This window comes from Coregonus clupeaformis, chromosome 23, assembly GCF_020615455.1.
Source record: "Coregonus clupeaformis isolate EN_2021a chromosome 23, ASM2061545v1, whole genome shotgun sequence".
Taxonomy (NCBI): domain Eukaryota; kingdom Metazoa; phylum Chordata; class Actinopteri; order Salmoniformes; family Salmonidae; genus Coregonus; species Coregonus clupeaformis.
The window spans coordinates 45,599,211-45,622,773 of NC_059214.1; the positions used below are offsets into that span (position 1 = coordinate 45,599,211).

A 23,563-nucleotide genomic window follows, 5' to 3' on the forward strand; every position below is an offset into this window, starting at 1 on the left:
CCTCACACAGCTTCCTGTCTTTATGATGACTGTTTCCTGTCTGATAATTCCCCTGGCGGTTTAGAGAAAACAGACGGAGAATGACAACTCGTGTGTGTGTGTGTGTGTGTGTGTCTCTATCCTAGGTTTTCTACAGAGTTCAGTTCAGGTCTGTTGGAGCTGATTTCTCCTCCTGCCAGCTACTACCCTGATCTCAAAGACCTCAAAGAGACCTTCGGAGACTCCAGAGAGAGGGTCAGGTGAGCGGAAACACCCAGTAAAACAGTCAACATTTGAACAGGGCTCCAGACTTACATTTCCCCCTGGTGGCACTGCTGCCACTAACTTTTTCAGTTGGTGGCATTTCAGTTTGAAATGTTATACTATCACGAAGGGCACGAGAGTGAGAGTCTCGCTCATTATAGCAGCTGTCCCCAGCAACATAGACAGGCAGGCACAACAGCAGGGCAGACACTTTTATTACAGGAATCATGAGGATAATGCACTTTACTGTTTAACAAATTCATGGTTTTATCTGCCCCCAAAATAGGATGTTTTGATTGAAGTGACCAGGTAGAATGTTCAGCTCGCACCAGTGCGACCAATAAAAAATTGTACTCTCACAGCCAAGTCAAAGGGTCGCAAAATGCAACTAAATGGTCGTAGTGTGGAGCCCTGTCATCTCCCTGCTCCCTCTGTGTGGAGCCCTGTCATCTCCCTGCTCCCTCTGTGTGGAGCCCTGTCATCTCCCTGCTCCCTCTGTGTGGAGCCCTGTCATCTCCCTGCTCCCGTTCAGTGTGGAGCCCTGTCATCTCCCTGCTCCCTCTGTGTGGAGCCCTGTCATCTCCCTGCTCCCGTTCAGTGTGGAGCCCTGTCATCTCCCTGCTCCCGTTCAGTGTGGAGCCCTGTCATCTCCCTGCTCCCTTTCAGTGTGGAGCCCTGTCATCTCCCTGCTCCCTTTCAGTGTGGAGCCCTGTCATCTCCCTGCTCCCTTTCAGTGTGGAGCCCTGTCATCTCCCTGCTCCCGTTCAGTGTGGAGCCCTGTCATCTCCCTGCTCCCTCTGTGTGGAGCCCTGTCATCTCCCTGCTCCCTCTGTGTGGAGCCCTGTCATCTCCCTGCTCCCTTTCAGTGTGGAGCCCTGTCATCTCCCTGCTCCCTTACAGTCTGGAGCCCTGTCATCTCCCTGCTCCCGTTCAGTGTGGAGCCCTGTCATCTCCCTGCTCCCTTTCAGTGTGGAGCCCTGTCATCTCCCTGCTCCCTTTCAGTGTGGAGCCCTGTCATCTCCCTGCTCCCGTTCAGTGTGGAGCCCTGTCATCTCCCTGCTCCCTCTGTGTGGAGCCCTGTCATCTCCCTGCTCCCGTTCAGTGTGGAGCCCTGTCATCTCCCTGCTCCCTCTGTGTGGAGCCCTGTCATCTCCCTGCTCCCGTTCAGTGTGGAGCCCTGTCATCTCCCTGCTCCCTCTGTGTGGAGCCCTGTCATCTCCCTGCTCCCGTTCAGTGTGGAGCCCTGTCATCTCCCTGCTCCCGTTCAGTGTGGAGCCCTGTAAGAATCTGTAAACAATCAGAGGAAGTTTCTCCGCCTCTAATCTTCAATTGGTGACTAACATTGGTAAAGGTTCAAATAACGGCAACACTCCGCCACTTTTGCACCTCTCCAGCCCAGCTCCACTACTCACACCCCGTTGAAAATGACGTTGTTCTGGTTATTGTTTGTGTATGTGCCACGTCCGTTGGGCATTGCCAGTGACAGGACGGAGAGAATGGGAGAGGATAGGAGAGAGGGAAGAGCAGGAAGGAGGGGTGGGCCAGGTACTCAGTATTCCACAGGCATTCCGCAAAGTGAGCTCAAGGTCGATTGCACTCCTCCCTCCCTCTCTCTCCCACCCTCCCCTTCTCCCTCACTCCTACATTGACTGCTGTTGGATCATCTCTCTCTTTCTCTTAAACTTCTGTACTTTTTCGATAGTAGAACATGAAAAATGGTTCAAATACCACAATTCATGCACACACTTCTATTCACCTGTACTGTGGTTAGGCCTAGGCAACATCTTGATTTACCCAGTTTATCAAGAGATTTACCATTCAAATAAATGATTACCATTATGTTATGTAGTTAGATTGGTAAAAACAAAGTCGAATTGATTGTATGATTGTATAATTTATTCATTAATGCATACATGGCTGTATCTGATTTTTATTTTATTTAAAACATATCAAATGTAATGATATTGAACTCAGAAGATGCCCAACGATTGAACAGAGCGGTGGCTGGGTTTATCTGTCAGGATCAAGTGCCATTCTGTGACTTTGGCTACTATGCCTTCTTTTTTTGCCATGGTATCGTTTTGGTATCGAGTATCGTGATGGTTTAGAGTATTGTGATAATAAACCTGGTATCGGTATGGAAGTCAGAATTCTGGTACCGTGACAACACTACTCTCGCTCTATAATTATAGATTTCTTTCTTACGCTCTTCTTCTCTCTTTTCCTTTCTCTTCTTCTTCTCTCTCTTCCCTTTCCTCCTCGGCATCCTTCTTTTCGCTCTTTTTTCTCCCCCTCTTTCCTCTGCTCACCCCTCCTTCTATCTGATCCATGATGCCATATCATCCCTTCTCTCTCTCCCTCTGTCTTCTAAATGGCTTATCGCTTTAATATTTTCTTCTCTCTCTAAAGCTGTCTCTCTGTTTTCTCTGGCTTTCTCTACCTCTGTCTCTCTGTTTTCTCTGGCTTTCTCTACCTCTGTCTCTCTGTCTCTCTGTCTTTCTCTCCCTCTGTCTCTCTGTCTCTCTGTCTTTCTCTCCCTCTGTCTCTCTGTCTTTCTCTCCCTCTGTCTCTCTGTTTCTCTGTCTTTCTCTACCTCTGTCTCTCTGTCTCTCTGTCTTTCTCTCCCTCTGTCTCTCTGTTTTCTCTGTCTTTCTCTCCCTCTGTCTCTCTGTTTCTCTGTCTTTCTCTCCCCCTGTCTCTCTGTTTATCTGTCTTTCTCTCCCTCTGTCTCTCTGTCTCTCTGTCTTTCTCTCCCTCTGTTTCTCTGTTTCTCTGTCTTTCTCTCCCTCTGTCTCTCTGTCTCTCTGTCTTTCTCTCCCTCTGTCTCTCTGTTTCTCTGTCTTTCTCTCCCTCTGTCTCTCTGTTTTCTCTGTCTTTCTCTCCCTCTGTCTCTCTGTTTCTCTGTCTTTCTCTCCCCCTGTCTCTCTGTTTATCTGTCTTTCTCTCCCCCTGTCTCTCTGTTTATCTGTCTTTCTCTCCCTCTGTTTCTCTGTCTTTCTCTCCCTCTGTCTCTCTGTTTCTCTGTCTTTCTCTCCCCCTGTCTCTCTGTTTTCTCTGGCTTTCTCTCCCTCTGTCTCTCTGTCTTTCTCTGGCTTTCTCTACCTCTGTCTCTCTGTCTCTCTGTCTTTCTCTCCCTCTGTCTCTCTGTCTCTCTGTCTTTCTCTCCCTCTGTCTCTCTGTTTTCTCTGGCTTTCTCTACCTCTGTCTCTCTGTCTCTCTGTCTTTCTCTCCCTCTGTCTCTCTGTTTCTCTGTCTTTCTCTCCCTCTGTCTCTCTGTCTCTCTGTCTTTCTCTCCCTCTGTCTCTCTGTTTTCTCTGGCTTTCTCTCCCTCTGTCTCTCTGTCTCTCTGTCTTTCTCTCCCTCTGTCTCTCTGTTTTCTCTGGCTTTCTCTACCTCTGTCTCTCTGTCTCTCTGTCTTTCTCTCCCTCTGTCTCTCTGTTTCTCTGTCTTTCTCTCCCTCTGTCTCTCTGTCTCTCTGTCTTTCTCTCCCTCTGTCTCTCTGTTTTCTCTGGCTTTCTCTCCCTCTGTCTCTCTGTCTCTCTGTCTTTCTCTCCCTCTGTCTCTCTGTTTTCTCTGGCTTTCTCTCCCTCTGTTTCTCTGTCTTTCTCTCCCTCTGTCTCTCTGTTTATCTGTCTTTCTCTCCCTCTGTTTCTCTGTCTTTCTCTCCCTCTGTCTCTCTGTTTCTCTGTCTTTCTCTCCCCCTGTCTCTCTGTTTTCTCTGGCTTTCTCTCCCTCTGTTTCTCTGTCTTTCTCTCCCTCTGTCTCTCTGTTTCTCTGTCTTTCTCTCCCTCTGTCTCTCTGTTTCTCTGTCTTTCTCTCCCCCTGTCTCTCTGTTTTCTCTGGCTTTCTCTCCCCCTGTCTCTCTGTCTTTCTCTGGCTTTCTCTCCCTCAGGCACAGAGACAGTGTCTTCCTCCCTCCCACTCCCTCATTCCGTCCCTCTGTCTCCCGTGAGAAATCAGTGTTCATCCAACAAGACCTCACATCTGACAGCGTGTGTGTGTGTGTGTGTGTGTGTGTGTGTGTGTGTGTGTGCATACTCAATGTGCTTCATTCTAAAGCTAGAGGACTCCTGATATGTCGAGGAGTGATACGTATAATTGTTGTCTTTATCTGTTGTTGTCTAGTACTGTCTTTTTGCTAGCTAGGGCCATCTACTTTAAGTGCTGCCTGTCTTCCCTGTGGCCTACTTGGTGTGTGAACTGCTGACTGCTCATAACTTGCAGAGGATTGTTGACACATCACCCAGGATTAAGGGGCAGGGCAATTTGTGAATGTTATTTTGGTAATCAGTGGCTGTATCGGAGGGGGAGGGGTTTCTCCTCTCCTATGCAATCAGCATTTAGTACCGGGAGGTGTGCTCTTCACCTCTGCTAGGCAAATAGAAATGAGTGTTAGTACTTCAGTTTTTCTCAGCAGCAACCGTGTAAGCGGCGGTCTCGTCGCCAAAACTAAGACTGTTCTGCGGAGTTGTTGGAGGAAGGAAGGAGAGGAAGGCACCCCTTCTCACTTCAGTATTTTACCTAGTTGTTTTAGGATGATCTCATTTTGCTCTTTTGTAACTTTGTCAACTATGTGTGTTTTCTATACCTGTTCACTCCTTTCCCTGTTGGCTCTTCTCCCTGTTGGCTCCTCTCCCTGTAGGCTCCTCTCCCTGTTGGCTCCTCTCCCTGTTGGCTCCTCTCCCTGTAGGCTCCTCTCCCTGTAGGCTCCTCTCCCTGTTGGCTCCTCTCCCTGTAGGCTCCTCTCCTGTGGCTTCTCTCCTGTTGGCTCCTCTCCCTGTTGGCTCCTCTCCCTGTTGGATCCTCTCCTGTTGGCTCTCTCCTGTTGGCTCCTCTCCTGTTGGCTCCTCTCCCTGTGGGCTCTTCTCCCTGTTGGCTCCTCTCCTGTAGGCTCCTCTCCCTGTTGGCTCTCTCCTGTTGGCTCCTCTCCTGTTGGCTCTTCTCCTGTAGGCTCCTCTCCTGTAGGGCTCCTCTCCTGTAGGCTCCTCTCCTGTGGCTCCTCTCCCTGTTGGCTCCTCTCCCTGTTGGCTCCTCTCCCTGTAGGCTCTTCTCCCTGTTGGCTCCTCTCCCTGTAGGCTCCTCTCCCTGTAGGCTCCTCTCCCTGTAGGCTCCTCTCCCTGTAGGCTCCTCTCCCTGTAGGCTCCTCTCCCTGTAGGCTCCTCTCCCTGTAGGCTTTACAGACGCTCCCCACCCCTTGGCTGCAAGCATTCTAATTTAGTGTACCCTGCATGCACAACCCATGTGGAATTCCTGGTCTCCGGCAGCATTTGGAACTGCCGATCTGCAGTCAAGAACACCCAGTTCATCTCAGCCTATGCTGCCCTTCAGTCCCTTGACTTTTTGGCGCTGACGGAGATATGGATCACCCCAGAGAACACTGCTACTCCAGCTGCTCTCTCTTCATCTGACTAAGTTTCGACGTACTCTCACTACTGGTGTCCCCCAAGGCTCGGTTTTCTCCTTTCCCCCATCTGACACCAAGGTGACGACACCCATCTCTGCATGCCTGGCAGATATCACCGCTTGGATGACGGCCCACCACCTCAAGCTCAACCTCGACAAGACGGAGCTGCTCTTCCTACCGGGGAAGGCCTGCCCGCTCCAAGACCTCTCCATCACGGTTGACAACTCCACAGTGTCCCCCTCCCAGAGTACAAATAACCTTGCCGTGACCCTGGACAACACGTCCAGGGTCACTTGTTCTCTGCAAACATCAAAGCAGTGACTCGCTCCTGCAGGTTCATGCTCTACAACATCCGTAGAGTAGGACCCTACCTCACACAGGAAGTGGTACAGGTCCTAATCCAGGCGCTTGTCATCTCCCGTCTGGACTACTGCAACTTGCTGTTGGCTGGGCTCCCCGCTTGTGCCATCAAACCCCTGCAACTTATCCAGAACGCTGCAGCCCGCCTGGTTTTCAACCTTCCCAAGTTCTCCCATATAACCCCGCTCCTCTGCACACTCCACTGGCTTCCAGTCGAGGCTCACATCCACTACAAGACCATGGTACTTGCCTATGGACCAGCAAGAGGAACCTTAAGGCTCTGCTCAAACCCTACACCCCAACCCGAGTACTCTGCTCTGATGACGCAGATGCTAAGCTACAGGACTGTTTTGCTAGCACAGACTGGAACATGTTCAGGGATTCTTCAGACAGCATTGAGGAGTACACCACATCAGTCACTGGCTTCATCAATAAGTGCATCGATGATGTCGTCCCCACAGTGACCGTACGTACATACCCCAACCAGAAGCCATGGATTACAGGAAACATCCGCACTGAGCTAAAGGGTAGAGCTGCCGCTTTCAAGGAACGGGACTCTAACCCCGGACGCTTATAAGAAATCCCGCTATGACCTCCGACGAACCATCAAACAGGCAAAGAGTCAATACAGGTCTAAGATTGAATCATACTACACTGGCTCTGACGCTGCGTCGGATGTGGCAGGGCTTGAAAACTATTACAGACTACAAAGGGAAGCACAGCCGCGAGCTGCCCAGTGACACAAGCCTACCAGACAGGCTAAACCACTTCTATGCTCGCTCGAGGCAAGCAACACTGAAGCATGCATGAGAGCACCAGCTGTTCCGGACGACTATGTGATCACGCTCTCCGTAGCCGATGTGAGTAAGACTTTTAAGCAGGTCAACATTCACAAGGCCGCAGGGCCAGACGGATTACCAGGACGTGTACTCCGAGCATGTGCTGACCAACTGGCAAGTGTCTTCACTGACATTTTCAACATGTCCCTGACTGAGTCTGTAATACCAACATGTTTCAAGCAGACCACCATAGTCCCCGTGCCCAAGAACTCTAAGATAACCTGCCTAAATGACTACCGACCCGTGGCACTGACGTCTGTAGCCATGAAGTGCTTTGAAAGACTGGTCATGGCTCACATCAACAGCATAATCCCAGAAACCCTAGACCCACTCCAATTTGCATACCGCCCCAACAGATCCACAGATGATGCAATCTCTATCGCACTCCCACACTGCCCTTTCCCACCTGGACAAGAGGGAACACCTACGTGAGAATGCTATTCATTGACTACAGCTCAGCATTCAACACCATAGTGCCCTCAAAGCTCATCACTAAGCTAAGGATCCTGGGACTAAACACCTCCCTCTGCAACTGGATCCTGGACTTCCTGACGGGCCGCCCCCAGGTGGTAAGGGTAGGTAACAACACATCTGCCACACTGATCCTCAACACGGGGGCCCCTCAGGGGGTGCGTGCTCAGTCCCCCTCCTGTACTCTCTGTTCACCCATGACTGCATGGCCAGGCACGACTCCAACACCATCATTAAGTTTGCCGACGACACAACAGTGGTAGGCCTGATCACCGACAACGATGAGACAGCCTATAGGGAGGAGGTCAGAGATCTGGCCGTGTGGTGCCAGGACAACAACCTCTCCCTCAACGTGACCAAGACAAAGGAGATGATTGTGGACTACAGGAAAAAAAGAGGACTGAGCACGCCCCCATTCTCATCGACCGGGGCTGTAGTGGAACAGGTTGAGAGCTTCAAGTTCCTTGGTGTCCACATCACCAACGAACTATCATGGTCCAAACACACCAAGACAGTCGTGAAGAGGGCACGACAAAGCCTATTCCCCCTCAGGAGACTAAAAAGATTTGGCATGGGTCCTCAGATCCTCAAAAAAATTCTACAGCTGCACCATCGAGAGCATCCTGACTGGTTGCATCACCGCCTGGTATGGCAACTGCTTGGCCTCTGACCGCAAGGCACTACAGAGGGTAGTGCGTGCGGCCCAGTACATCACTGGGGCAAAGCTCCCTGCCATCCAGGACCTCTATACCAGGCGGTGTCAGAGGAAGGCCCTCAAAATTGTCAAAGACTCCAGTCACCCTAGTCATAGACTGTTCTCTCTGCTACCCTCGTGACAAGCGGTACCGGAGTGCCAAGTCTAGGTCCAAAGACTTCTCAACAGCTTCTACCCCCAAGCCATAAGACTCCTGAACAGCTAATCATGGCTACCCGGACTATTTGCACTGCCCCCCACCCCATCCCTTTTTACGCTGCTGCTACTCTGTTAAGTATTTATGCATAGTCACTTTAACTCTACCCACATGTACATATTACCTCAACTAGTCGGTGCCCCCCGCACATTGACTGTGCACTGTGGTACCCCCCTGTATATATAGCCTCCCTACTGTCACTTTATTCTATTGTATATATAGCCTCCCTACTGTCACTTTATTTTTACTTCTGCTCTTTTTTTTCTCAACACTTTTTTGTTGTTGTTTTATTCTTACTTTTTGTTTAAAATAAATGCACTGTTGGTTAAGGGCTGTAAGTAAGCATTTCACTGTAATGTCTGCACCTGTTGTATTCGGCGCATGTGACCAATAAAATTTGATTTGATTTGATTTGATTTGATCTGTTCTGCCGCCTCTGGTGTCTTGGCCCTCCCAGCTCCCGCTCAGCCCAGTCCAAGCTCTTATCTGTTCTGGAACCCCAATGGTGGAACCAGCTTCCCCCTGAAGCTAGGACAGCAGAGTCCCTGCCCATCTTCTGAAAACATCTGAAACCCTACCTCTTCTAAGAGTATCTTAAATAATCCCACAGCACCCCCTCGTACCCCCTCCTCACCCCCACATCCAACCCCCCCCCCCAACAAAAACACTTGCCTTTCCTGAACTAACACTTAAACTTAGAGAGGCATACAGTATCTAGTATTGTGGGTGGATGTATGGGTCGCAGCTACATGGGTGATTTGTTGTGTTTGTGGAACACGGCCACAACCCTTTTTTTTTTTATTCTGTTTTTCAGCAATATCTTCCAACTGCCCCTCACATGTTCTTTCTTTCTCTAACAGTGTTTGAACTCAGTCTGATGTGTGCTTGTTGTGTGTTGCCCTTTGTAAGCACTATTATTTTTCAGGGGGGCTCATTGAATATTAATGAGAAGCCGCCTGGACTCCCTGCTGCTGGAAAGATGAACACAACTGTGTGTGTGTGTGTGTGTGTGTGTGTGTGTGTGCGCACGCCTCTGAGTGGATGGTAAACAGAGCTCATTAGAGCCACTTATAGCAGAAATTGCCTGTACCTACTGCCCACCTGCCGTGTGCGTGCGCCGGCCCCAACACCTGCTGTCAGGCAGTGATGTGTTCACCTGCTCCCTCCAGCCACAATGCATCAGTCATTTAGCAACAGGGTATGAGGAAATTATTCATAATCGTGTGTGTGTTGTAGATGGCGGACCAAGCAGAATCTGGACTATTCCTTCCTCATGATGTATGCTGTGAGCAAAGGAGTCTACTATGTCCAGGTATGTACGTCCTTGGAACACTCACACACATTCTGCCCCTAGCCCTACTAAAACTGCATTCCCATGGCAACATGTTAGAATGTGCCCGGCAGGAGCAGTATGTGTCTGGGGCAGAGCTGTAGTACACTTAGTACCAACACACACACACACTTCAGCATCAGAGGATTCGTTACCACGGAAACAGTGATGACTCGACAGTTTGGAACACGGCGTGCCCAATTTGGGCATGTTCTTTACATCAAACAAGGCCATTTGCAATTGTGTGTGTGTGTGTGGGTGGGTGTGGGTGTGGTTGTGGGTGAGAAGAGCAGGACGGAGAGAGAGATGGAGTTGCATGCTCTTTTATCAGAGTTGGGCAGTATTTTCTCCTCCTTGTGAAGATCAGAGCTACTGTGATACTGTACAGGTTGTTCTGTCTTTTATATCATACCAGTTGCTGCTCCCTCCCTCCCTCCCTCCCATAGATCAAAAGCATAGCTAGATATAATGAGCTACCACATTGGATCTCATCTAGTCTTCTATTAACCCCATCTGTTCTTTCTTTCTTTCTTTTTTTTTCTTCTTCAACGGCAACAACAACAGCAACAGCAGCGCTACACCAGCAACAACAACGGCAGCGGCAACAGCGGCAGCAACGGCAACAGCAGCAGCAGCGGCAGCAGCACAACACAGCAGCAACAGCAACGGCAACACACAGCAACAGCAACAGCAGCACACAGCACAGCAGCAGCAGCAGCAACAGCAGCAACAGCAACAGCAACGGCAACAGCGACAGCAACAGCAACAGCAGCAACGGCAACAGCAGCGGCAGCAACAGCAGCAGCAACGGCAACGGCAACAGCAACAGCAACGGCAGCGGCAGCGGCAGCAACGGACAACACAACAGCAACAGCACACAACAGCAACAGCAAACAACAACAACACAGCAACAACAACAACAACAACCTCTTTCTTTTTTCTTTCTTTTTTTTTTTTCTTTCTTCCTTCTTTCTTTCTTTGTGTTATGGTTGATGTTTTAATGTTCCATTCTGTGTTCACGTTGTCTCCAGGGGAGGGCAGAGCAGAGGTACTGAATGCTGTCATTAACATTGTGTAGTTGACTTTACTGTTGTAGGCCATAGACATCATACAGTGCCTGTAGAATGTAGACAACCATAGACCTTATATATATTATTATATGTATTGTATATACACCCAGTGTTACTGTAGGCGCTACGAACAAGCTTAGCTCAGTGAGAAAGACTTGTGTGGTGTCATGTTTGTCAGCTGGATGTGTGATGACTAGATGTGTGATGGCTGAACCCCTGCAAGCCTCTCACCTCACCTTTCTCCCCCCCTCCCTCACCTCAGTTGGAGGATGACATTGTGGCCAAGCCCAACTACTTTGCCACCATGAAGAACTTTGCCCTGCAGCTCTCCTCCGAAGACTGGATGATCCTCGAGTTCTCCCAGCTTGGCTTCATCGGTAACACGCACGCACATGCACACACACACAGTCTGAACGTTTAGCAACCCTTTTTTAGGGCTGTGTCTCAATCCACTGCATGTGCCGATGTCGGCCTTCCGCATATACGGTGGAAGGTGGCAGAGCTACAGTGTCTGTCAGACCAGGAGGCATCCCTAAAATCGGTCTTATCACGAAAACATCTGTAGTGTCCGAACAGTTTGGGCTACAAACTAATAAAAAGCAAAAACTCACCATCGAAAGCAAAAACTCTCACGAACACGTTGTTTTGCCCTACGACGCCCACAAGCCTCACAAAACTCATCTGAAGGTAACCCGGTACCAGTTAAAAAAATTAATGGAAGTACTTTAGTGTCATAACAGGGGTTAAAGCCCCCAAAAAGGGGTTAAAGCTGCAATATGTAACTTTTTGGGCGACCCAACCAAATTCACACAGAAATGTGAGTTATAGATCTGTATTCTCATTCTCAAGTCTAAGAAGTGCTATTTGTGTCTTTTACTTTCGTTTTTGTACACCAGCTTCAAACAGCTGAAAATACAATATTTTTGGTTATGGAAAATATATTTCACAGTGGTTTAGATGGTACAATGATTATCTACACAATGACTGCTTGTTTTGTCACATAAACTGAAATTAGGCAAACTACTAGAATTTGAGCAACCAGGAAACGGTGGAGCGATTTCTGCATATTGCACCTTTAAATATGAGTAACAAATTCATAAAAAAAAAATCCTGAGCTTTCGTATATCTCTCAGATATAGGGCAGACACTTCAAAACATACTTCCTTTTTGTTTCATTTTTTACTACTTTTTTCACTATCTGTTTTGCCATATATGAATATGTTATTCAGTGTGTTTCTATGGGCTAATAGCAGTAAGGCCAAATCAAATGTTTCATCAAATAATTCAAAATCAAATAGCTAAATCATCCTTGGTATGACCATATTAAAACAATTCCATACGTTATCTTAGTAGAAATCCAGCCCCAGGCCCTTAGACTCTAGAGGATTATCAGCGAGCACTGACTGTCAGCTAAAATGAAGGAAAGTCAGCAAACATCAGGAGGCTTTTAGAGAGTGTAAAAAAATGAAGGTTTGAGTTGCCAGCCCACTTAACATACTCCTTCTATGCTTTCCCTCTCTCTCTCTCTCTCTCTCTCTCTGTCTCTCCTTCCACTCTCCTTCACATCCTTCCCCTCGCTATCGATCCCCAACCTCCCCCTCCCTGTTTCACTCCCTCCTCTTTCCCCCTCCCTCTCTCTCCCCATCGACCTCTCCTGTCCCCCTCCCGCTCTCTCCTCTGTCTCTCTCCCTCTCTCTCCTCTGTCTCCATCCCTCTCTCTCCTCTGTCTCCCCCTCTCTCCCTCCCTCTCTCCCCTCTGTCTCCCTCCCTCTCTCGCCACTGTCTCCCTCCCTCTCACTCTGTCTCCCTCCCCCTCTCTCCTCTTTCTCCCTCCCCCTCTCTCCTCTGTCTCCCTCCCTCCCCCCTCTCCTCTGTCTCCCTCCCTCCCTCTCTCTCCTCTGTCTCCCTCCCTCCCTCTCTCTCCTCTGTCTCCCTCCCTCCCTCACTCTCTCCTCTGTCTCCCTCCCTCCCTCTCTTTCCTTTGACTCCCTCTCTCTCTCTCCTCTGTCTCTCTCCTCTCTCTCTCCTCTGTCTCCCTCCCTCTCTCTCCTCTGTCTCCCTCCCTCTCTCTCCTCTGTCTCCCTCCCTCTCTCCCTCTGTCTCCCTCCCTCTCTCTCCTCTGTCACCATCCCTCTCTCTCCCTCTCTCTCCTCTGTCTCCCTCCCCCTCTCTCCTCTGTCTCCCTCCCTCTCTCTCCTCTGTCTCCCTCCCTCTCTCTCCTCTGACTCCCTCCCTCTCTCTACCTCTGTCTCCCTCCCTCCCTCTCTCTCCTCTGTCTCCCTCCCTCTCTTTCCTTGGACTCACTCTCTCTCTCTCCTCTGTCTCTCTCCCTCTCTCTCCTCTGTCTCCCTCCCTCTCTCTCCTCTGTCTCCCTCTCTCATCTTTCTCCATCCATCCCTCTCTCTCCTCTCCCTCCCTCTCTCTCCTCTTGTCTCCCCCTCTCTCCTATGTCTCCCTCCCTCTCTCTCCTCTGTCTCCCTCCCCCTCTCTCCTCTGTCTCCCTCCCCCTCTCTCCTCTGTCTCACTCCCTCTCTCCCTCTGTCTCCCTCCCTCTCTCTCCTCTGACTCCGGCCCTCTCTCTCCTCTGACTCCGTCCCTCTCTCTCCTCTGTCTCCCCCTCTCTCCCTCCCTCTCTCTCCTCTGTCTCCCTCCCTCTTACTCCTCTGTCTCCCTCCCCCTCTCTCCTCTGTCTCCCTCCCTCATTCCCTCTCTCTCCTCTGTCTCCTCTGTCTCCCTCCCTCCCTCGCTCTCCTCTATCTCCTCTCTCTCCCTCTCTCTCTCCTCTGTCTCTCTCCCTCTCTCTCTCCTCTCCATCCCTCTCTCTCCTCTCTCCCTCCCTCTCTCTTCTGTCTCCCTCTCTCCCTCTCTGTCATCTGTCTCCCTCTCTCCCCCTCTCTCCTCTGTCTCCCTCCCCCTCTCTCCTCTGTCTCCCTCCCCCTCTCTCCTCTCTCCTGTCTCCTCCCTCCCTCCCTCTCTCTCCTCTGTCTCCCTCCCTCCCTCCGTCTCCTCTATCTCCCTCCCTCCCTCCCTCTCTCTCCTCTGTCTCCCTCTCTCTCTCCTCTGTCTCCCTCCCTCTCTCTCCTTCCCTCTCTGTCCTCTGTCTCCCTCCCTCTTACTCCTCTGTCTCCCTCCCCCTCTCTCCTCTGTCTCCCTCCCTCCCTCTCTCTCCTCTGTCTCCTCTGTCTCCCTTCCTCCCTCTCTCTCCTCTATCTCCCTCCCTCCCTCTCTCTCCTCTGTCTCCCTCTTTCTCTCCTCTGTCTCGCTCCCTCTCTCTCCTCTCTCCATCCCTCTCACTCCTCTGTCTCCCTCCCTCCCTCTCTCTCCTCTGTCTCCCTCTCTCCCTCTCTGTCCTCTGTCTCCCTCCCCCTCTCTCCTCTGTCTCCCTCCCCACTCTCCTCTGTCTCCCTCCCTCCCTCTCTCTCCTCTGTCTCCCTCCCTCCCCCTCTCTCCTCTGTCTCCCTCCCTCCCTCTCTCCTCTGTCTCCCTCCCTCCCTCTCTCTCCTCTGTCTCCCTCCCTCTCTTTCCTTTGGCTCCCTCTCTCTCTCTCCTCTGTCTCCCTCCCTCCCTCTCTCCTCTATCTCCCTCCTCCCTCCCTCCTCCCTCCCTCCCTCCCTCCCTCCCTCCTCCCTCCCTCCCTCCCTCCCTCCCTCCCTCCCTCCTCCCTCCCTCCCTCCCTCCCTCTCTCTCCTCTGTCTCCCTCTCCTCTGTCTCCCTCCCTCCCTCTCTCCTCTTTCTCCCTCCCTCCATCCCTCCATCCCTCCCTCCCTCCCTCTCTCTCCTCTGTCTCCCTCTCTCTCTCCTCTGTCTCCCTCCCTCTCTCTCCCTCCCTCTCTCTCCTCTGTCTCCTTCCCTCTCTGTCCTCTGTCTCCCTCCCTCTCTCTCTCTCCTCTGTCTCCCTCCCTCTCTCCTCTGTCTCCCCCTCTCTCCTCTGTCTCCCTTCCCCTCTCTCCTCTGTCTCCTATGTCTCCCTCCCTCTTTCTCCTCTGTCTCCTATGTCTCCCTCCCTCCCTCTCTCTCCTCTATCTCCCTCCCTCCCTCTCTCTCCTCTGTCTCCCTCTCTCTCTCCTCTGTCTCTCTCCCTCTCTCTCCTCTCTCCATCCCCCCTCTCTCCCTCTCTCCCTCTCTGTCCTCTGTCTCCCTCTCTCCCCCTCTCTCCTCTGTCTCCCTCCTCCTCTCTCCTCTGTCTCCCTCCCCCTCTCTCCTCTGTCTCCCTACCCCTCTCTCCTGTCTCCCTCCCTCCCTCCCTCTCCCTCCTCTATCTCCCTCCCTCCCTCTCTCTCCTCTATCTCCCTCCCTCTCTCTCACCTCCATCTCCCTCCCTCTCTCTCTCTGTCTCCTTCCCTCTCTGTCCTCTGTCTCCCTCCCTCTCTCTCTCTCCTCTGTCTCCCTCCCTCTTACTCCTCTGTCTCCCTCCCCCTCTCTCCTCTGTCTCCCTCCCCCTCTGTCCTCTGTCTCCCTCCCTCCCTCTCTCTCCTCTGTCTCCTCTGTCTCCTCCCTCCCTCTCTCTCATCTATCTCCCTCCCTCCCTCTCTCTCCTCTGTCTCCCTCTTTCTCTCCTCTGTCTCCCTCCCTCCCTCTCTCTCATCTATCTCCCTCCTCCCTCTCTCTCCTCTGTCTCCCTCTCTCCCTCTCTGTCCTCTGTCTCCTCCCCCTCTCTCCTCTGTCTCTCTCCCCACTCTCCTCTGTCTCCCTCCCTCCCTCTCTCTCCTCTGTCTCCCTCCCTCCCTCTCTCTCCTCTGTCTCCCTCCCTCCCTCCCTCTCTCCTCTGTCTCCCTCCCTCCCTCTCTCTCCTCTGTCTCCCTCCCTCTCTTTCCTTTGACTCCCTCTCTCTCTCCTCTGTCTCCCTCCCTCCCTCTCTCTCCTCTATCTCCCTCCCTCCCTCCCTCTCTCTCCTCTCTCTCCCTCTCTGTCCTCTGTCTCCCTCCCCCTCTTTTTCCCGTCTCCCTCCCTCTCTCTCTCTCCTCTGTCTCCCTCCCTCTTACTCCTCTGTCTCCCTCCCCCTCTCTCCTCTGTCTCCCTCCCCCTCTGTCCTCTGTCTCCCTCCCTCCCTCTCTCTCCTCTGTCTCCTCTGTCTCCCTCCTTCCCTCTCTCTCATCTATCTCCCTCCCTCCCTCCCTCTCTCTCCTCTGTCTCCCTCTTTCTCTCCTCTGTCTCCCTCCCTCCCTCTCTCTCATCTATCTCCCTCCCTCCCTCTCTCTCCTCTGTCTCCCTCTCTCCCTCTCTGTCCTCTGTCTCCCTCCCCCTCTCTCCTCTGTCTCTCTCCCCACTCTCCTCTGTCTCCCTCCCTCCCTCTCTCTCTCTGTCTCCCTCCCTCCCTCTCTCTCCTCTGTCTCCTCCCTCCCTCCCTCTCTCCTCTGTCTCCCTCCCTCCCTCTCTCTCCTCTGTCTCCCTCCCTCTCTTTCCTTTGACTCCCTCTCTCTCTCCTCTGTCTCTCTCCCTCCCTCTCTTTCCTTTGACTCCCTCTCTCTCTCCTCTGTCTCTCTCCCTCCCTCTCTCTCCTCTATCTCCCTCCCTCCCTCCCTCCCTCTCTCTCCTCTCTCTCCCTCTCTGTCCTCTGTCTCCCTCCCCCTCTCTCCTCTGTCTCCCTCCCTCCCTCTCTCTCATCTATCTCCCTCCCTCCCTCTCTCTCCTCTGTCTCCCTCTTTCTCTCCTCTGTCTCCCTCCCTCCCTCTCTCTCATCTATCTCCCTCCCTCCCTCTCTCTCCTCTGTCTCCCTCTCTCCCTCTCTGTCCTCTGTCTCCCTCCCCCCTCTCTCCTCTGTCTCTCCCCCACTCTCCTCTGTCTCCCTCCCTCCCTCTCTCTCCTCTGTCTCCCTCCCTCCCTCTCTCTCCTCTGTCTCCCTCCCTCTCTTTCCTTTGACTCCCTCTCTCTCTCCTCTGTCTCTCTCCCTCCCTCTCTCTCCTCTATCTCCCTCCCTCCCTCCCTCTCTCTCCTCTCTCTCCCTCTCTGTCCTCTGTCTCCCTCCCCCTCTCTCCTCTGTCTCCCTCCCTCTCTCTCTCTCTCCTCTGTCTCCCTCCTCTTACTCCTCTGTCTCCCTCCCCTCTCTCCTCTGTCTCCTCCCCCTCTGTCCTCTGTCTCCCTCCCTCCCTCTCTCTCCTCTGTCTCCTCTGTCTCCCTCCTTCCCTCTCTCTCATCTATCTCCCTCCCTCCCTCTCTCTCCTCTGTCTCCCTCTTTCTCTCCTCTGTCTCCCTCCCTCCCTCTCTCTCCTCTGTCTCCCTCTCTCCCTCTCTGTCCTCTGTCTCCCTCCCCCTCTCTCCTCTGTCTCTCTCCCCACTCTCCTCTGTCTCCCTCCCTCCCTCTCTCTCCTCTGTCTCCCTCCCTCCCTCTCTCTCCTCTGTCTCCCTCCCTCCCTCCCTCTCTCCTCTGTCTCCCTCCCTCCCTCTCTCTCCTCTGTCTCCCTCCCTCCCTTTCCTTTGACTCCCTCTCTCTCTCCTCTGTCTCTCTCCCTCCCTCTCTCTCCTCTATCTCCCTCCCTCCCTCCCTCCCTCCCTCCCTCCCTCCCTCCCTCCCTCCCTCCTCCCTCCCTCCTCCCTCCCTCCCTCCTCCCTCCCTCCCTCCCTCCCTCCCTCCCTCTCTCTCCTCTCTCTCCCTCTCTGTCCTCTGTCTCCCTCCCCCTCTCTCCTCTGTCTCCCTCCCCCTCTCCTCTGTCTCCCCCTCTCTCTCCTCTCTCCATCCCTCTCTCTCCTCTCTCCCTCCCTCTCTCTCCTCTGTCTCCCTCTCTCCCTCTCTGTCCTCTGTCTCCCTCTCTCCCCCTCTCTCCTCTGTCTCCCTCCTCCTCTCTCCTCTGTCTCCCTCCCCCTCTCTCCTCTGTCTCCCTCCCCTCTCTCCTCTGTCTCCCTCCCTCCCTCCCTCTCTCTCCTCTGTCTCCCTCCCTCCCTCTCTCTCCTCTATCTCCCTCCCTCCCTCTCTCTCCTCTATCTCCCTCCCTCCCTCCCTCTCTCTCCTCTATCTCCCTCCCTCCCTCCCTCTCTCTCCTCTGTCTCCCTCTCTCTCCTCTGTCTCTCTCCCTCTCTCTCTCCTCTGTCTCCCTCCCTCTCTCTCCTCTCTCTCCTCCCTCTCTCTGCCTCCTTCCCTCTCTGTCCTCTGTCTCCCTCCCTCTCTCTCTCTCCTCTGTCTCTCTCCCCTCTCTCCTCTGTCTCCCTCCCTCTCTCAGGTAAGATGTTCCAGGCTCCAGATCTCAACCTGATAGTAGAGTTTATCCTCATGTTCTATAAGGAGAAGCCCATTGATTGGCTACTGGACCACATCCTCTGGGTCAAAGTGTGTAATCCGGAGAAAGACGCGGTACGTACACACTGTGTGTGGGGAGGGGGTGTCGTCAACTTTTATTGACTATCTCACTCTCTCTCTCTCCATCTACCATTTCTGCCTGCAGAAGCACTGTGAGAGGCAGAAGTCCAGTCTGCGTGTGCGGTTCAGGCCCTCTCTCTTTCAACATGTGGGGCTGCACTCCTCTCTGGCCGGAAAGATCCAGAAACTCACTGTGGGTCCCAAACCTTTCACCCTCTCTAGCACCCTCCCTCTCACCCTAGATCACTCTGTCTGCATCAGCCTTTTAGCATATGTCCTGCACCATATTTATTTTCTATTTTTTACTTATCTATTTTTTACTTAACACTTATTTTTCTTAAAACTGCATTATTGGTTAAGGGTTTGTAAATAAGCATTTCACTGTAAGGTCTACACCTGTTGTTGGGGAGGCAGGTAGCTTAGTGGTTAAGAGCGTTGTGCCAGTAACCGAAAGGTCGCTGGTTCTAATCCCCAAGCCGACTAGGTGAAAAATCTGTCGATGTGCCCTTGAGCAAGGCACTTAACCCTAATTGCTCCTGTAAGTCGCTCTGGATAAGAGTGTCTGCTAAATGACTAAAATGTAAATGTAAATGTTGTATTCGGCGCACCTGATATGTCTTAAGTACCTCCAAACACCACCCCCATCTACCCAAATGTCTCCTCAACCCACCAACGTCCGGCCATCATACTAGACCAAGCTCACTTCCCCCTGGTATGACCACTTCCTGTCATGTCTGCTGCTGTCTCACTTCCTCTTCCTGTCCCTTTGACTTCCTGTTTAGGATAAGGACTTCCTGAAGCCCCTGCTCCATAAGATCCACGTGAACCCGCCTGCTGAGGTGTCCACGTCTCTCAAGGTACATCACCTATAAATCACCCTCATAAACGCCTTTCTGGCTTGGGCTTCTTTTGAGTTGAAAAATATATATTGAATATATATATATATATATATATAAATATATTGTTTTAAAGCCTGTTTCACAACTGGCTTTTTATTTCAATATGTAAGGTAGTACGATATTAATGTATTGAATGTTTTGAATGCATAAAAAAAGTTTGTGATTTGTGAAGTATACTGAGATGTTTTGAATGCATTTAGCTGACCACGCTGTGCTGTGCAGGTGTACCAGGGTCACACGTTGGAGAAGACCTACTTGGGAGAAGACTTCTTCTGGGCCATCAACCCTACTGCTGGAGACTACGTCCTCTTCAAGTTTGACAAGCCTGTCAGCATAGAGAGGTGAGGAGGGAGATGGAGCTGTGTGTGTGCATTTCTGAGGGAAAAGGGAGGTCGTGCCATACACACAATCTTCCTCTTCCACAAGCTTAAGCGAGCCTGTCTCTCTGGGGCGCTGTGTGTGCTAATGAGAGTGTTCTAAAAGAAGAACTCCCAGGACACCCTCCCTCTCCCTGCAGAGAGAGAGAGAGGGGGGGCTAGAGAGAGGGTGATTCACAGAAAGAAAGAGCGGAAAGGGTTGGAAGGAGAAAGAAAGCACTAAGAGATGGGGTGGAGGAAGGAGATGTGGATGGAATGGATGAGTAGAAATAGGCTATAGAGGTGTTAGAGAAGTCAGGGAGCTTCAGAGTGATTGACTGAGAGCGAGAAGGAGAAGGAGAGAGAGAAGGAGAGGGAGAAGGAGAGAGAGAAGAGACCAACTCATCATTCTGTTTCATGTGTAGTGTTTCTGTTTAATTTGTAGTGTTTCTGTTTAATTTGTAGTGTTTCTGTTTAATTTGTAGTGTTTCTGTTTCATGTGTAGTGTTTCTGTTTAATTTGTAGTGTTTCTGTTTAATTTGTAGTGTTTCTGTTTCATGTGTAGTGTTACTGTTTCATGTGTAGTGTTTCTGTTTCATGTGTAGTGTTTGTTTAACTTGTAGTGTTTCTGTTTTAATGTGTAGTTTTTCTGTTTCATGTGTAGTGTTTCTGTTTCATGTGTAGTGTTTCTGTTTGATGTGTAGTGTTTCTGTTTGATGTGTAGTGTTTCTGTTTCATGTGTAGTGTTTCTGTTTCATTTGTAGTGTTTCTGTTTCATGTGTAGTGTTTCTGTTTCATGTGTAGTGTTTCTGTTTCATGTGTAGTGTTTCTGTTTCATGTGTAGTGTTTCTGTTTCATGTGTAGTGTTTCTGTTTCATTTGTAGTGTTTCTGTTTCATTTGTAGTGTTTCTGTTTCATTTGTAGTGTTTCTGTTTCATGTGTAGTGTTTCTGTTTCATGTGTAGCGTTTCTGTTTCATTTGTAGTGTTTCTGTTTCATGTGTAGTGTTTCTTTTTCATGTGTAGTGTTTCTGTTTCATGTGTAGTGTTTCTGTTTAATTTGTAGTGTTTCTGTTTCATGTGTAGTGTTTCTGTTTCATGTGTAGTGTTTCTGTTTCATTTGTAGTGTTTCTGTTTCATTTGTAGTGTTTCTGTTTCAAGTGTAGTGTTTCTGTTTCAAGTGTAGTGTTTCTGTTTCATGTGTAGTGTTTCTGTTTCATGTGTAGTGTTTGTTTAATTTGTAGTGTTTCTGGTTTAATGTGTAGTGTTTCTGTTTCATGTGTAGTGTTTCTGTTTCATGTGTAGTGTTTCTGTTTCATGTGTAGTGTTTCTGTTTCATTTGTAGTGTTTCTGTTTCATTTGTAGTGTTTCTGTTTCAAGTGTAGTGTTTCTGTTTCAAGTGTAGTGTTTCTGTTTCATGTGTAGTGTTTCTTTTTCATTTGTAGTGTTTCTGTTTCATGTGTAGTGTTTCTGTTTCATGTGTAGTGTTTCTGTTTCATGTGTAGTGTTTCTGTTTCATTTGTAGTGTTTCTGTTTCATGTGTAGTGTTTCTGTTTCATGTGTAGTGTTTCTGTTTCATGTGTAGTGTTTGTTTAATTTGTAGTGTTTCTGGTTTAATGTGTAGTGTTTCTGTTTCATGTGTAGTGTTTCTGTTTCATGTGTAGTGTTTCTGTTTCATGTGTAGTGTTTCTGTTTCATTTGTAGTGTTTCTGTTTCAAGTGTAGTGTTTCTGTTTCAAGTGTAGTGTTTCTGTTTCATGTGTAGTGTTTCTTTTTCATTTGTAGTGTTTCTGTTTCATGTGTAGTGTTTCTGTTTCATGTGTAGTGTTTCTGTTTCATGTGTAGTGTTTCTGTTTCATTTGTAGTGTTTCTGTTTCATGTGTAGTGTTTCTGTTTCATGTGTAGTGTTTCTGTTTCATTTGTAGTGTTTCTGTTTCATGTGTAGTGTTTCTGTTTCATTTGTAGTGTTTCTGTTTCATGTGTAGTGTTTCTGTTTAATTTGTAGTGTTTCTGTTTAATTTGTAATGTTTCTGTTTCATGTGTAGTGTTTCTGTTTAATTTGTAGTGTTTCTGTTTCATGTGTAGTGTTTCTGTTTAATTTGTAGTGTTTCTGTTTCATGTGTAGTGTTTCTGTTTAATTTGTAGTGTTTCTGTTTCATGTGTAGTGTTTCTGTTTAATTTGTAGTGTTTCTGTTTAATTTGTAATGTTTCTGTTTCATGTGTAGTGTTTCTGTTTAATTTGTAGTGTTTCTGTTTCATGTGTAGTGTTTCTGTTTAATTTGTAGTGTTTCTGTTTCATGTGTAGTGTTTCTGTTTCATGTGTAGTGTTTGTGTTTCATGTGTAGTGTTTGTTTAATTTGTAGTGTTTCTGGTTTAATGTGTAGTGTTTCTGTTTCATGTGTAGTGTTTCTGTTTCATGTGTAGTGTTTCTGTTTCATGTGTAGTGTTTCTGTTTCATTTGTAGTGTTTCTGTTTCATGTGTAGTGTTTCTGTTTCATGTGTAGTGTTTCTGTTTCATGTGTAGTGTTTCTGTTTCATTTGTAGTGTTTCTGTTTCATGTGTAGTGTTTCTGTTTCATGTGTAGTGTTTCTGTTTAATTTGTAGTGTTTCTGTTTCATGTGTAGTGTTTCTGTTTAATTTGTAGTGTTTCTGTTTCATGTGTAGTGTTTCTGTTTAATTTGTAGTGTTTCTGTTTCATGTGTAGTGTTTCTGTTTAATTTTTAGTGTTTCTGTTTCATGTGTAGTGTTTCTGTTTAATTTGTAGTGTTTCTGTTTCATGTGTAGTGTTTCTGTTTCATGTGTAGTGTTTCTGTTTCATTTGTAGTGTTTCTGTTTCATGTGTAGTGTTTCTGTTTCTTGTGTAGAGTTTCTGTTTCTTGTGTAGTGTTTCGGTCTTTCACAGCCAGTGATCTCTCGTGTTTGTGTCTGGGCTTGATTTGCACAAATTTGCCAGCCGGGGTACCAATGTACTGATGTGTGACATTTCATTATCAGCTGTGGATGGCTGTGTGAAGGGTTGTGTGTGTGTGTGTGAGAGTGTGAGCACCACTGCTACCACAGGCTTGGTTTAGACATGTCAGATGTGTCGTTACAGAAAGCACAGCACAAGGTGTGAGTTTGCATATTCATGAGTGTGACATGGGACGTGAATGCATTAATGGTGTTGTGTGATTGGCAGGTTCCTGTTCCGCAGTGGGAACCAGGAACACCCTGGGGACAGGATAGAGAACACCACTGTAGATATACTGCCCTTCTCGGTAAGACGACAACATTCAGACAATGCAAAGACAACATTCAGACAATGCAAAGACAACATTCAGACAACGCAAAGACAACATTCAGACAACGCAAAGACAACATTCAGACAACGCAAAGACAACATTCGGACGACACAGTGTGCAATGATGCGTCAATAGAGTCAAGGCACTTGTTTCTGATTGGTTTATTGATCCATCATCACTAAAAATGTGTCTGTCAGTTATTGATTGGTTATTGACAGGATCATGAGCACAGCCTGCGCCAATCAATATCACTACCGGAGGCGGGAGATAAGCACTGTGTGAATCAGTGGAGGCTGCTGAGGGGAGGATGGCTCATAAAAATGGCTGGAACGAAGCAAATGGAATGGCATCAAACACATAGAAACCATGTTGGATGTGTTTTCTATAATTCCACTGATTCCACTCCAGCCATTACCACGAGCACGTCCTCGCCAATTAAGGTCCCACCAACCTCCTGTAGTGTGCATTATAATGTATGTTAGTGTTAACAAGGCTGTCTATCTACCTAGTGTATGCATAAGATTACCAATATAACTACAACGTGTCTGTTTCTGAAGGAAACTGGACCAAAGTCCAAAGAGAAGTACAAGCGAACTGATGACCGCTTCTACAGAATTGGTGAGTGTACCTGGACCAACCCTCATATCCCGTTTACTTAGAACACACACACAGCCTGATCAGATTACCCACTCTCATTGTTCCTGCCACAGACTGATACACAATGTACAAACTGCCTGTCAAAGGTCCTCAATCACAGCCGCTCTCTCTCTCTCTCTCTCTCTCTCTCTCTCTCTCTCTCTCTCTCTCTCTCTCTCTCTCTCTCTCTCTCTCTCTCTCTCTCTCTCTCTCTCTCTCTCTCTCTCTCTCTCTCTCTCTCTCTCTCTCTCTCTCTCTCTCTCTCTCTCTCTCTCTCTCTCTCTCTCTCTCTCTCTCTCTCTCTCTCTCTCTCTCTCTCTCTCTCTCTCTCACTCTCTCTCTCTCTCTGTCTCTCAATTCAATTCAATTCAAGCTGCTTTATTGGCATGAAAAACATTGCGTCAATATTGCCAAAGCAACAATGTATACAATATACATTGTAATAAAATAATAAAGAATAACAAATAATAATAAA

At 49.4% G+C, this 23,563-nt stretch overlaps 1 protein-coding gene across 1 annotated transcript in view; it reads left to right on the plus strand.

Moving 5' to 3' along the window:
- The window catches only part of mgat4a (alpha-1,3-mannosyl-glycoprotein 4-beta-N-acetylglucosaminyltransferase A), a 92,403-nt gene that overhangs the window by 66,346 nt on the left and 2,494 nt on the right, over positions 1 to 23,563 (plus strand). Inside the window, exons 6-14 of the mRNA XM_045206720.1 lie at positions 126 to 239; positions 9,465 to 9,540; positions 10,891 to 11,005; positions 17,783 to 17,913; positions 18,005 to 18,112; positions 18,702 to 18,776; positions 19,041 to 19,159; positions 22,350 to 22,428; positions 23,010 to 23,070. Of these exons, the coding sequence (XP_045062655.1) occupies positions 126 to 239; positions 9,465 to 9,540; positions 10,891 to 11,005; positions 17,783 to 17,913; positions 18,005 to 18,112; positions 18,702 to 18,776; positions 19,041 to 19,159; positions 22,350 to 22,428; positions 23,010 to 23,070 (878 nt within the window). The remainder of the gene's footprint in view (positions 1 to 125; positions 240 to 9,464; positions 9,541 to 10,890; positions 11,006 to 17,782; positions 17,914 to 18,004; positions 18,113 to 18,701; positions 18,777 to 19,040; positions 19,160 to 22,349; positions 22,429 to 23,009; positions 23,071 to 23,563) is intronic.